At 38.9% G+C, this 14947-nt stretch overlaps 1 protein-coding gene across 1 annotated transcript in view; it reads left to right on the forward strand.

Moving 5' to 3' along the window:
* Positions 1 to 14947, forward strand: part of antxr2a (ANTXR cell adhesion molecule 2a) — a 58324-nt gene that overhangs the window by 8631 nt on the left and 34746 nt on the right. Inside the window, exons 5-12 of the mRNA XM_065267276.2 lie at positions 280 to 384; positions 588 to 656; positions 1007 to 1087; positions 4836 to 4896; positions 5057 to 5143; positions 5675 to 5744; positions 11034 to 11112; positions 11204 to 11299. Coding sequence (XP_065123348.2) covers positions 280 to 384; positions 588 to 656; positions 1007 to 1087; positions 4836 to 4896; positions 5057 to 5143; positions 5675 to 5744; positions 11034 to 11112; positions 11204 to 11299 — 648 coding nt within the window. The remainder of the gene's footprint in view (positions 1 to 279; positions 385 to 587; positions 657 to 1006; positions 1088 to 4835; positions 4897 to 5056; positions 5144 to 5674; positions 5745 to 11033; positions 11113 to 11203; positions 11300 to 14947) is intronic.

A 14947-nucleotide genomic window follows, 5' to 3' on the forward strand; every position in this document is an offset into this window, starting at 1 on the left:
CGTTGGAACATGAACACTTTAAACGCATTTCCTGTGCCTTTGTCTCATACTTAAGTAAACAAAATTAAACTAGGTTAACTTTTTCAGTTGTTTATTCCTTTGGTGGCCAAGATAAGACATAATCACATGTTTATCTCTCTACATATACTGTACACATCCCCATCTAGATTAAAAATTGAGTCTTTGCTTAAATGATAGATAATGTATGCATCTTTGTCCCTTTTTAAGAACACAATTGATTGAAATTTCTTCTTTTTAACACAAGTTTTCTCTTGCCAGGCAACTAAACAAATTAAGGAACAGGCTAAAAAATCTTCTAGTATCATTGTGGCCTTGACTGATGGAAAGCTTACACCATATATCTATGAACTTACTTGCAAAGCGGTAAGATGGTATCTAATAACTAAAGGAGTAGTTTCCTAAAAAAATGCGAATAATTTACTTACCATAATATTGTTTCAAACTTTGCTTTTACTGACAGACTATTTTATTTTACTGAGTTTCTTTCAACATGCTTTAAATGTTTTCTTTTACTGAAAAAAGTCATAAAAACAGTTATGCAATAATGACATTGTGTTGTGATACAGGCTGATGAAGCAAGGACATTGGGGGCTCGTGTGTACTGTGTTGGTGTTTTGGACTTTGATGAAACACAGGTAACTTTAACAGACAGTTTTCTAGTTGTGTGCAATTTCAAGATCAACTTACAGTATTTGTATTTGATTTTGCTTACACACTACATACATTGTATGCAGAATGCTTGTAAGATTATTGTACAATACATATTACCATTTGCAAGTGGAGCACCACATGAAAAGCTCTATAAAGCTTCTCTGTTGCACTAAGTGCAGGGGTGTTGCTGAGTTGACTCTAATTATAGGAGTGCTGCTCGCTTCCTGTCTCTCTGGTGATGAGAAACCAAGTTAAAGAAAAAGGAAATCTCAGCAACTTTTTTTTACTTGCTATCTGCTCTGTTATTATTATATCTCTTTTTGCCTGCCAACAGCTTGCCGATGTGGCTGATAGCAAAGATCAAGTGTTCCCAGTCAAAGGAGGCTTTCAAGCTCTTAAAGGCATCGTGAACTCGGTAGGTTCTCTCTGTCATGTCTCCCCATCCCGCAAAGGTGATGCATGTCTTTGTATTTAAGTTAACCGGGGGACACTTATTACATGCACAGCCCCCCTGTAGCATCCATGGATTAATGCTTCGCTCGGGGGCAAAATAATGGTAGAAATTGTGTGGGGTTTAAAGCTAGTGTTTTGTCAAGTAAACAAACTTTGTAAGATGGTCTAGCCCAGGGGTGTCAAACTCATTTTAGGCTGAGTGCCGCATGGTAAATAACGGCACAATGTGAGGGCCGGATAATTTTTTAAACCTTAAAATGAACTAAACAAACTAATTAATTAGAAAGAAAACTAGTGAAACACACAGCTCTGTAAACTACACTTCATAAGTCACACTCATACTGTACATACTAGACACACAAATTTACATCTGTACAAAACCCACTGGCCTTAGGTTGAAAAGCCTTAATTTTACTTCCTTTGCATGAAACCTTAACAAAATGATACCTTAATGCCAAAATTATTTATAAACCATTCACTTTTCTTTGGAATATATTTGTAATGAGAACAGTCATTTAGAAAATGCTAGATGGGGCAGTGGCCCAAACCAAAAAGGGCACTAAGGGGGTGGTACTATTATCATGGTTCTAATAAAGTATTGTAAATATGATGTGTTATATTACCAGCATCAACTTAGACAAGTGATTATAATGGGAAATATAATAACACGAATTAAAGTGTGACAATCTGCTAAATATTCAATATGATTTACCTGCTGGCTTGATGGAGCTTTGAATCCATGTTTGCAATGTTGAACTGCCTTTGGCAGCATCCCTTACTGTTCTCTGTCTATATTTTCTGAAGGCATTTGTGTTTTTTGTATATTTTGTCTACAAACTCTGCCAACAACAGCAAATTTTGTGTTTATATTAACTTAGATCTGATCGGGAACATTAAATCGACTAGACAAGCATTGTAACGTTAATACTACGAATGTGGATTACTGGAATCAGTGGATCTTTAGCGGAGCGGTAACATAAAACAGCAAGATTTTTGGGCACCGTGTTTAGTCTATGTTCCGCGTTTTGCTGCCTTCCGCAAGTCTCTCATATTAAAAACGAACTAGACATCCGCCTAAAAGAGTTTTTAAAATATGTATTTAATATTTAATAATACTGTATAAATCATCACGCGGGCCGGACTGGACACCTTTGCGGGCCGTATTCGTATTCAACCCATTGTTGGATCAAATATAACCATTTTGAAGCCTGGGTTCATCCCCTATTTGACCCAATGCTGGGTTGAAAATAACTCAGCATTTTTTAAAGGAAATAAATCAAATTCAGCCTAATGCTAATATGTTATTTAAACATCCTGTATGGAGTTTGCCAAGCTGCTTCCTCCTGTGCATGCTTCTAATTTATTTGTGATGTTTTCCATTCACTTCACAATGTTTCCCTTTTTAGATGTTTTAGTGCAGTTTTGCTCCTACATATACAGGTCATTTAGCAATATGTAGCTTTAACATTGTAAACATGGTCCAAACAACAGTCTTTGCTCACGAGTAAACCACCACCAACAGCTGAGGTCAGTGTTGTTGTTCTGTACGGGTGTGTTGTAACATGACCACAGACATCAAGTTCTGGAATATTTTTCAAGGTTTGTCACACAAGACAAATGAGACACATTTTTGCAATTTATTTTTTGTCCAAAGAGGAGATAAAATTTTAAACCGTCATCTCATATTGAGTAAGACTGTTTGGCCAAGTGGCGTTTTAGGGCCAATAAAACAAGGGCATTCTCCAGTGATTAGTAATCTTGGAGGCTGGGTTAGTTGGCCTTGTGTTGCTCTCTGCTCAGTTTTCCTGGATTTAAGATAATCTGTGCAGCTTTGCAGTCTAAAGTATACTTGAGGTTTTGCAAAGGGCAAAAGGATTGATTTAGCTTAACTTTTTAATAGTCCAATAATGTTTGGTAGACGGGCATAGAATGTTTAAACTTATGACAGTGTATGTCCGTATGGGAGGGCACCACTACTGTAAAAAGCTGTTCTTCAGAAGTACAGGAAGATGTATGAGCCAAATCATAACACGAAGAAAACCAAGATTTTGTGGTCAGATTAATTTATCCAGATTTACATTTAAAATGGGTATTTGTGGTGCACACTGTCACACAGCCTACAACTCGATATCTTTCAACGAGATCATCGCACCATCATGCTAAGGAACTGATTATGCAAAACACAAGAAAACATAACAACAAGACTGCATTTTATAGCTTGGAAGACTATATTTTATCCTTCAGCAGAAATTGAAAAGTGATCTAAACATTAGGCAGGGAAAAACAGGCCAGTGTCAGATTCATGATCTCAGTTAAGTTGTGTGTGTGTATGCGCACTACAATTTAAACATAGCTTATAAAAAAAAATACAGCCCTTTACTCCCCTATTGAAATACGTCAATTGTTTGTCTGCTCGCCTCTACGCCTTTCCGTCTGTACATCAACTGTCCGCTGATCTCTCTCGTCACGTGGCATGCTCAAGTTCAACCACTAGTTAATATATTTCAATCATAAATATTGATTTTTAATCGTATTCGCAGGTGCAAGAACTGGACAATGTATTCCACTTTCAAAGCTAACCTGACTGACATTCTAACCTAGCAGTCTATCACCCAACAACAGACACAGAGAAGCTCGCAAATTACTAAACTTCTGGTAGATTTTACCGTTAAACAACTTAACATTTCCATTCATGAGGATATCAACAAGTTAAAAAAAACGTACCTGTCGACAAACCGCAGTTCTCCCGTTGCATGATATGAAAAAAGGTGACTTAAGTCTCGCCTGAATGTTGATGCATGCGCACTTTGTGGTGCCAAAGCTAATATTTTGGGGTATATGATATGTTACTTAATTCTTTAGTATTGCAGTTATTACTGTTAAAAATTGGATAGTGAAGTTAGAATGTACCCATCATTTTTTATTTTACTTGCTAGCACATATTTTTAAATAAATGATAACTTATTTTCATGGGTTATATTTAACACCCCCAGAGTACTTTTTTTTACAGTGTGCTAATCCTTTTTCACAATATAATAACAATATAAAAAAATTTTGTACCTCTTCTTTTTCCTATGATCAGTCTTTTCATGAGTTTAGGTAGTCCAATCAAAGAAAATAAGTTGCAATGAACCCTTTTTTTATTGTGCCACCTCATAGTTCATTAAAGACCTGTATACCCTATCGTCAGTATCTTTTATCTTTTATGTCCGGGCTTCTCCTCGATAATGACAGCAGAGTTGATCAGTTGTCATATTCAATCAGCTTGTTTTATATGCCTTCTCCACTTCAGTCTAAAGCCTCATCTCCACTGCAGGTGATTCTGAGCACCATATCTTTCTGTTAATATTGCATTTTTGCCCGTTGTGTACAGAGATTTGCATAGTTTGTCCTCTGTTGATTTATGTGGATGATGGGAGAGGCGACGATGGCCCCTCACAGGCCTGTTTATATGATAATGTCAGCCTGCGCTCTCTAATCGAGCCGAAGAGAGAAAACGGCACCGCATAATTTCCCCATAACGTCTGACATGGGTCTATCCCACAATGCACCGCACCGCATGCCATGCTCCCCTCATTGAGGTTGATTTGGCATAGCAAACATCGCAGCGTGAATGCAAAAGACCAGGGCACTGAGAAACAGACAGTGATAGCTGATACAATGATTCAGCGGTGACATGTAATGATTCGAATACATTTTTTATCATGCAGATCCTCAAGCAATCATGCACGGAGATACTAACAGTGGAGCCGTCCAGTGTCTGTGTGAACGGTAAGCATTTCAAGAGGTTTCACAGCTATCAGAGGTGGATGAAGTAGTGTTTGTCTGTGTGTGTGCGTGTGTGTGTGTGTGTGTGTGGATGTGCTCGTTGATTTGGGTGAACGCCCAGAAGTGCTTCTCATTATGTCCTCATCTGGTTTACATACCACAGAGTCCTTTAACATTGTTGTGAGGGGGAACGGGTTCAGGCTGGGGAAACAAGTCCTCTGCAGTATTAAAATGGATGGTGTTACTTACAGTAAGTGTTACAGTATAAATACAATACAACATGCAAACTTCACCTTTACTTCACATGCATCACACAGGAAGTGACTTGCAACATGCAAGATGTCCGCAAGATGTTTTTGTGGCTTAACGATTGAATTACTTTTGTTGAATACGTTTTATTTGGGTTACTAAAGACATAATACTGTATTTAACTAAACATGAGTTCCTTGTGTTTAATTTTCTTCACAGTGCACAATTCACACTCACTTTTGTCTCCTACCAGAATAGGGCAGCATTATCACCTCATAAGAAAGAGTCACATATGCGATGCACATGTTTCCTAACCCATTTTGTAACTAGACAGGAAGTACATATTAGTTGAATTCCATGTGCAGAGCGAATCATTTTCAAACGGGATTTGACAACATGGCTCTGATTTTTTGACTAAACTGCACACGTCAGCAGTTCCAATGAGCCTAAACTCTAACATAAGGTCTGATGTTACACAACTATTTTCCCAGGGTAGCATAACTCATAAGTTACATTTTTTGTCGTTTTGCAGGCGAAAAGTCATACGAAGGGGATGATAACTATGCGCAATGTCGTGCTCCTGTGCTGTATTCATTGGGACAGTGAGTATCCCGTGTGCATGTGTGTGTGTGTTTTGGGCAGCAAGTGTCATTTACTAATAAATGCTTAGATATAGTCTGAAGTGGTCAAGGTCATTGGAATGCACACAAGAACACCAGTGCATCAAAATCAATTAAACAAATCTCCGAACAGACTTTTACGGCCTTCAGATCACGCACAATTTCGCTACAACATTGCGACCCATTCAATTATCATGTCATATACTGGCATTTGTTGTCGTGTCAGAGCATTATGTTATTGAATTGAGTGAGAGACACAGCACCTTGTAGGTCTGGGATTAGCTGTGAGCAGCTTGTGTGAAATTATGGTCCAGATTTACCCAGGATGTTTGAACCTCCATACGTGGTCGCCATTCAAAAGGCTTGCTTAATTAACTCTTGGCTGGCAACTGTGACCCATTAAGTAGTTTGCTGCTATGAACGGCTAGTAAACACATCTGGTGGAGGGCTTTAAAAGGATGTGCGACAGATGCACCGATTCTCTTTTTCACGCTCCTATTTAAATAATTCACCATAGGCACCAAATAACACCTGCAACATGTCTGACTGAGTGCTAGAAATTTCTCTCCTCTTTTTCTCTTTCTGTCTGTCTCTCTATATCTATCACTCTCTGTCCCTTTCGATCCATCTGTCCAGTTTTCTTTTGGAAATCTCCCCATTTTTGAATGTCCAATTGTATTGTTTGTACATGTGTCCAAATCTATACTTGTAATAATATTTGTATGTGTCACATTGGTTATTTATTTTTCAAATGCTCTGTATTATAATATCGTATGTTTCTATCCAAGCATGCAAAAATTACGTGCAAATGTATAGATGTCATAATAAGATTATAAGCTGAGTTGGAACTGTCCATTGGGGAATATCAGAGTTTGTCTTTTGGATACTCCTGGAAGGGTCCTCCTGGTGACGTAGCGCCAGATATCAGGGTTTCATCTGCAATGACAGCTGTTGGTTCGGCAGACCAGGATCTAGGGCATCTGTCAGCCTGCCCATTAGCGCTGGCCGGCCCTGTCCCTCTGAGTCTTTGGCTGGAGGGGGTGAAGAACTTTTGTCTGGCAGCAGCGTGTCCTCACCTGCGCTTTCACAACAACGGCGGAGTGAGAAAAATAACTGAGGGACAGACCTGACACCTGCCTGCAGCGCGAATGGTGAAACGTGCATCATCAATAATCAATCTGATCTGTCAGGCCGCCATTTTAGTTCCATCTGCGCTGAGGGTGGGACACGAGCCCAGAACATGGCAGTGCTGCCTCTTTTAGAGCTCCTCTTCTCATTCTGCCAGATGATGGGAGGATAGCGTCACAGTGTTAAATAGCGTTAATGGGCACCTATTGTCTGATTCACAATTTTTCACTTTCTTTTGGTGTGTAAGTGCGTGTTAGTACATGTTAACGATATGCAAAAAGTACATACCCCAAAGTAAACGATCACGCGGGATATCTTCTCCAACGTAAATCTCTTTTCTTGGACTACAACAAACACATGGATTGTAGGCAACAGTTTACTTCCTGGGATTCGTGATGTAGAGAAGACCGACATTATCATAATTCCTCCCGTTTTGGACTCCTGTTAGCAGTGCATTGTGAGCGAATCTTTCAAACATGGTAAGGAGGGTCACATTTCCTGCTGACGTCAGAGGTATTCAGGACAGGTCAATCACAACGTACAGATTAGCTGGCCAATCAGGGACACAGTGCTTTTCAAATCGATGAGTTTGTACAAAATCTGCATGTTTTAGGAAAAGAGAGAAATCTGGAGCTACAAAAATGTTAGCCTGGCTCCGCCCTCCTACGTGCTTCCGCAGAATTTTCATTTTGCTTCAGCAGTACGTCTGGGATGGCTCTATAGAGTTTCGTTTTCTCCTGCAAAAATCTGCAGGACCAATCAGCGAACAGAGGGGGGTTGCTAAGAACGATGACGTTGAGGTCGTGCGTCAGTTTGAGATGTAGTTCAGTAATGGCCGCGGAGAAAGACGTGAGAAAAGCTATTCGGTCCGTTGTTGCAAAACTGACGAATATACAGAAGTTAAAGCCGGAGCAAGAACCAGGTTTGCTAAGTTTTGTTTGTCTGATTATTCTGACTTGTTGTTTCCGTCCGGTTTCGGTGCATGATATACGTCACGACCACACGTTAGCGATTGGCTTTGGCAGATCTTGAGTGACTCTGGGCATATCCAATAGTTTTAAACTTCAACAATGGACCCTCCTTAACGGAAGTAAAGCTTTGCAATGGAGCGTGGCCAGACTCTCTGTACAAATGAAATGAATGTACGAGAGTCTGGTTGGACCAGGCTACAAAAATGTAGGGTATGTGGAAAATAATAAACCACGTGAACACATTGTATTATACCAAATACACAAAATAACATTGTTTTTTAGCAATGAAATAAGTGCCCTTTAAGGAGATTATGTGACAATAATTGCTTAGTAGTGAATCTAACAAATTTCCCTTAACGTTCTTGAGGAGGGATGTCATATGTTGAAAGTTGGTTCAGGCCTGCATTTCCATTGTATTGCATCCCATCAAAGGTGATGCATTTGTTGGGCCTTCAATAATTCAGGATGTGCGATTTTATTTGTAAGGGGAGTTGAAAAGCCTTGAGTGGCATTCGTGTTGTCCCATTCAGCTATGTCGGTTTAGGTTTTCGTCAATGTGTTTTGTGACCTCGCAGGCCTTTCTCAGTCTTCTGTGGTGTAACAGTGGAACTTCTGTTATAGCAAGAGCACTTTTGTGCTTGTGTGTGTGTGTGTGTGCGTGCGTGCGTGCGTGCGTGTGTGTGAGTCATTCAGGCCAACTTCTGTCAAATTTTCTTCTGCTCTGCATTTCTGGACGAAAGAAAACAATTAGGCGGTTGATCCAGGCAGTCGGTTTCGGGAACAGCTTTCTCTGTTGTGCGTGGGATTCACCTGCTTTGAATATACATGTTATAATTGGGTGTCTCTTGGGAATGCCTTTGCCAAGTTTTCTCCTTTCATGTGAAACATTTTGGCACGCATTACAGTTTTACTGTACCTTTGAAAAAAATAAACAGATCAGCTATTATAGCAAAGTACAAGCATTATGCTGATTTCGAAAGGCATTCGGCCTTGTACAAATGCTGATTGAATGCAATTAGTGAAGATTTAGAGGTCCCGTTTTTCCTTTGTTTTCGAAGCTATGATTGTGTATATATAATTATAATGTGGATTTTACATATTATGAACGCATTATAATGTTCATATTTTATGTGGAAAAAAATGCGGTATTTTTTCCCACACTTTACATATCTCTATACCGCTGTTTTCACTGTCCTTAAAACTAGCTGATGTCTTTCTTGTTCTATGAAGTCCCTCCTTTAGAAATACACTGAAAAAAATGTTTCATTCAATTTACTCAATTTTTTAAGGTAAGTGGTTGCAATCAATTTATTTAAGCAAAAAAGATTAGTAAAGTAAAATAAAATAAAACACTTTTGTTTATATGTAGCTTAAATAAATTGTTTGCAACTACGTACCTTAAAAAAATTGAGTTAAATGAAGGAATACTTTTTTCATGGTACATAACAATTTCTAATTGTGTAGCTTGTTTAGTGTGTTGTGATTGGACGGCAGCTTAGCTTAGCAGAGCCATTTGAGCTTAGCTGCCTTAGCTTAGCAGAGCTGTTTGAGTTTAGCCCTATATATAGACTCCGTTAAAAACCCATCTCTTCCCCCATTACCTCACTTCCTAATAACAGACTTACTATCTTTCTTTAGTTATCTTTCTCTTTATCTCTTTCTCTATTTGTCCTTTCTCTTTATCTATTAAAAAAAATACTAACAAACTCTTGGCTATTGTGATGAGTTGTACTGAGTCTTCCTGCTCTTTCCTTACCCCTCAGCGTTCTCTACCTGACAGCTATGTATATTGTGTTGGACTTGATGAGACTCTTTCCAGTGCACTTATGTATTTGTTCTTGTGTTGCCATAATTGCTTCTATTGTTTACCTCATTTGTAAGTCGCTTTGGACAAAACAACTGCTAAATGACAAAATGTAAATGTAAAAAAAAAAATCACTTGGCATTGAACTTTTAGCTTTATAATTTGCAGGTATTATTTATGCACCAACAAAGGTTTAAAAAATGGGATCACGAAAAACGTCCACTTTAAATTGTCCTCAAAATATTTACTGCTTTGCAGAATTTGAGTGTCTAGTGAATTTCAAAGAAATATTAGTTTTGTGAAATACTTTTCCTTCATCAAACATACATATATCCAGCTTGATTAACAACCTGACTCTTATTTGCATGTATTGAGTATGTCAGCTAAATTAGCCTCTCCTCTCATCCATTCAGCACACGGATCTAGTTAAAATGCAAAAATCCTTTTTATAAGCTCCCTACAGCATCTGGACCAGATTTTACAGTGGCTACAATTCATGCTTCCATGTCCTTCTAATTTTTTGTAATCGCCTATCCCAGAACCCAAACTCTAGTGAAACCGTTCTTGTCATAGCTAATTCCTCTTACTGTATGCTTCTCCACTGCATCATCTTTGGTTCTGCAGACAGTGGCCTGTCTTTTTTTGTATTCTCTCATTTTGGGAGGGATCTCAGGCGTTCAGTCAGTCGATTTCCTGCTTGAGGATTCTCATTAGCCCCATGGTAATTGTCTCCTGCATAATAGACATATGGAAATTACAATGCCGTTCATCATTAGTGCCTTAATTGCAAGCCACCTTCAACTCCCTCCTTAGTAAATAAGTGAAAATCTTTTCTCAAATTTTGTACCCTGGATGAAACTTGAATAAATGCTTATGCTTTCATTGGGCTTCCCTATTGTACAGAAGGTTTACCATCAGTTACTTTTTTCTTTTTTTATCTATATTTGTTGTTATGTAGTATATGTTTTCATTGGAAAATGGTTTGTTTTTAGGTTTTGGTTTCATCTTCCCTTTTCACAAGTACTTCACTTTACAAATCACTTCATACTGGTGGCACACTTCCTTTCGGGGATTGCATAATAACTTTTCTTTTAATTTGCTTCTTTATGTATTTATACATACATACACACCCACGCACACACACACACAAATTCTGGTTTCCGTGTTTTGTGGGGACATTCCATAGACGTAATGCATTCTATACCTTACAAACTGTATATTCTATTCCCTTCCCCTAACCCAAACCCTAACCCCAACCATCACAGAAAACTTACTGCTACTTCACATTTTCAAGAAACATCATGTTTTGCATATGTTTAGGTCCAGTGTTTAAATGTTAAAATGTTCTAATGTGTTCTATTCCTACAGACAAATGGAGGTTTCGATCAGTTTGAACAATGGTGTATCATATTTGCCCAGCCTTTTCACCATCACTGCCTCCTCATGTGTAAGTCAAAATAAATTAGATTTCAAGAATAAAATTTGGATTATCATTGCACTCAGTGTTCTCTCTTTCTCTTTATTTTTTGCGTCATTAGTCAGACGGTACTGTTCTGGTCATTGTGTTCCTGGTGTTACTCCTGCTGCTGGCTTTGGCTCTGATGTGGTGGTTCTGGCCCCTCTGCTGCACTATTGTAAGTGTTTTCTAATCGCCACCTTACAGTGATCGATTTTGTCTTTTTTTTGCCAACATGTTTTATTTTGAAGGTTTTCTTAAAGCACCTATTGTACGATTCACGCTTTTACATGTCCTTTGGTGTGTAAGTGTGTATTCGTACATGTAAACGCAAAAGGAATATACTCCAAAGTAAATGATGACACGAGTTATCGTATCCAACGTAAATCTCTTTTCTTGGACTACAACAAACACACGGATTGTAGGCAACAGTTTACTTCCTGGGAATTGTTCTGTAGACAAGACCGAAATTATCATAATTTCTCCCGCCTCGGACTCAACCTACTGTATAAGTTAACTACTGTCAGCAATGCATTGTGAGCGAATCTTTCAAACATGGTAAGGAGCATCACATTTCCGGCTGACGTCAGAGGTATTTAGGCCAATCACAACATACAGATTAGCTGGCCAATCAGGGACACGGCGCTTTTCAAATCGAGGAATTTTGTACCAAATCAGTCCATTTCAGGAAGAGAGTGAAATCTGGTGCTACAAAAATTTACTGTATGTGGAAAATAATGTGTTTTTTAACAATAAACCACGCAAAGACATTGTATTATACAAAATACACAAAATAACATTGTTTTTAGCAATGAAATGGTTGCACTTTAAACATATTAATCTCTTATACAGGGTTCCCACGGGTCCTTGAAATCCTTGATAGATTGTAAATCTTGGGGGGGGGGATTCAAGACCCTGGGAAGTTTTTGAAAAATACATGCATAGATACAGGTAATTGAAAGTGCTTGAATCTATTATGTGCAAGTAGTTTTTTGGAAAAATCCATATTATTCCCTGTCTAGTGTAGGATAATGACATAAAAATTATAGACTTTTTAAGCACAAGTGCTAAATTGTTAGCTTTAAATGCTTATATCTTCCGTATGCGAATGTTGATGAAAACGTCTAAGGTTACATATGTAACTGTTGTTCCCGGAGAAGGGACCGGGATGCTGCATCTCCCTTGCCATACTTCCTGCGTCCCTGTAAAGCTGTTTTTGGCAACATTTCAGATAGCGAAATACTTCCTGGTTCCCCCGTCACCCTTGCTGCGTCCGAAACGTTGGATAACTTTGTTGGAGTTATCCAACGAAGAAGAAGAGGCATGCAGCTGTTTTCGCGCTGAAATGACATGACGTGATGACGATGTATGTTACGTGATGTAGCAACATGGCGGATGTAGTCCGAATCTCATTCATACTACCAGGATTCATACTATACAGTACCTACTGTTTTAACGGCAAGTAAGTAGGTACTTCATCTTATTCAGTACCTACTATACAGTATGCGGTTTCGGACGCATCGCCGTCTTTGTCATTAAGCCTCACCATTGGTTGAATTTGATAAACTGTACACATTCAGATGCACTTACCCTTGGAGGTGTCCCCAAAGTGTCACCGCAGTGACGCAGCGCGAGTTCCCTAAAAAGGGAACTTTAACAATGTATCTTTAAAGGTAACGCGATGTAACCTTGCTCTCACTTGAGATTTATTATTGAATTTGAGGGTATTGGATCTGGAAAGTATTTGAAAGGTCCTTAAATTTGAAGTTAACTAAGGTGTGGGAACCCTTTTATAATTCAAAACCCTATTTCTTTCTTTCCCCTGGTTTCACAGACAAGGCTTAAAGCGGAAGTCAACCCTAAAACAACATTATGCTCCAACACTATATTTCATGCCATATATGTAGTTGATTGTGCTGCCATCAAATGTACTAACTCCATATAAAAAATAAAAGCTTTTAACTGCTACAGTAACGGTGATTTGACGCGTCATCAAATCACCGGAAGAAAAATGCACGACTACATTAATTCTGAATGTTTTAAATGGGGGCGGGTCTTGAGGCGAGATGATTGACAGTAGATGATAACGTTTTTGATTGACAGCTGCACAGGAGCTAACGTTAGCTTGCTTTGCTCGTGTTTATAATAACAACAACATGATAATAACTTTCTACGTAGTATGTTTACCGTAGTTACACAAAACAAGCAACAACTAAGCCAAATGATGTTTTAGATATTTTAACAATTTTACATTACCTGAGTCCGCGGAAAAACTGGGCTGAAAACAGTACTCAAAATCTTCCTGACGAAAGTGCTGGCTGCATATTCAAAGTAGTGTAGTGGTGGGTCAGCTGAGGGTCGCGTTGATGTCAACAATAAAAACTCCCGGTGGCCTGAATTTGTTGTCCTTACATCCACATACTGCACAGGTTCTAGTCATCTTTTATCGAGGGCTTTGGTGATTTCCCCCTCAGAGACGGTTAAAGCGGAGTTACTCTTTGGATGGGTTCGTCTGCCGGCTAACTTCAAGTTGACTTGAGTTGATTTGAGAGCTAGTTGAGCGGTAAAAGACGTTATTAGGCTTGTTCAACTTCATGTGGCGTTGCAAGAATCGACAGCGGGATGACGTCAAAGTACCGCGAGAGCGATTCGCGAAATCATACGGAGGAGTTTGCTTTTAAATCCCTTTCGCGGAACCTTGACGTCATCCAGCTGTCGGTTCCTGCGGCGCCGCATGAAGTCAAACAAACCTGACGACTGCATCGAACAGTGGTTAGTGGGTGGAGCTAATGACTCAGTTTCGCGCAGTGCATTCTGGTTAATTGTGTCCATTAAAGACCGTTACGAAAATTCCGCTTCAACACACTATCAATCTAATAATCGAAATCGTGCAAATTTATTTATTTTTCCTCATGTATAATGCAAAGTGGACATAAATTACCCGTGATAAACAGGCTAAAATGTCTAGATTGGACTTCCCCTTTAAGGCTAGTCCTAGACTAAAACACATGTTTAAGCAGCCTCAAATAAAAATAAATTTCCATGACATATGCCAGTGCCATTGATTTGTCTCAAGATATCAGTAATGTTTTTTAGGCGTGGTTTTAAAAGATGCCTTAACCTCTTAATTTAAGGCATAGGCCTAGTTCTGGCTTTAGCTAAGCCTTGTCTGTGAAATCAGGCCTGTTATTACGATATAGATTTTTGTGGTTTAGATCATTTACAGGAATAATCTTATAAAAATATGTGTTCTTTAAAAAGCACATAACAGAGAAGCTACTTAGGAAGCGTTTTTTGTTATTTGTGTCTTTCATTTCTCCTTTTTCCACATGTTGGCAAGCAGTCCGTTTTCATTTCATATTTTTGTATGTTACACATCCGACTGCATTATCTACATTATAACACATCACAAAGCAAAGTAAACAGTTCACTCTCCTACATTTTAAATAATAATTAAAATATAAAGCAGCTACACTTCTCCAGCTTTAATGAGCATGCACATACAGATGGTGCACAAAATATCTAGAATTGAAACGCCCGGCGAGCGTCGCTATGGCAATCAGCATCAGAGCACAACCGAATGATATGCACCACCTCTCTTTGAGAACCTGGTGGGAGCCATTCCAGGATGAGATGGAAGCATATTTTGGAAAACCAACAAAGGCATTAAAATGTAAACCCCCCGCAGCATGTCTGGACTCGGCCCTGTTTGTCTTGGTGGAGGAGCTGCTGTTCCTCTCCATCAGGGACCCCGGCACAAGAGAAGGGCCATGTGTGCTTTGTTAATATTTAAACTCAGCCTTGCCAGTTTTCAGCAATCAGAGAA

This window comes from Paramisgurnus dabryanus, chromosome 5 (assembly GCF_030506205.2).
Source record: "Paramisgurnus dabryanus chromosome 5, PD_genome_1.1, whole genome shotgun sequence".
Taxonomy (NCBI): Eukaryota; Metazoa; Chordata; class Actinopteri; order Cypriniformes; family Cobitidae; genus Paramisgurnus; species Paramisgurnus dabryanus.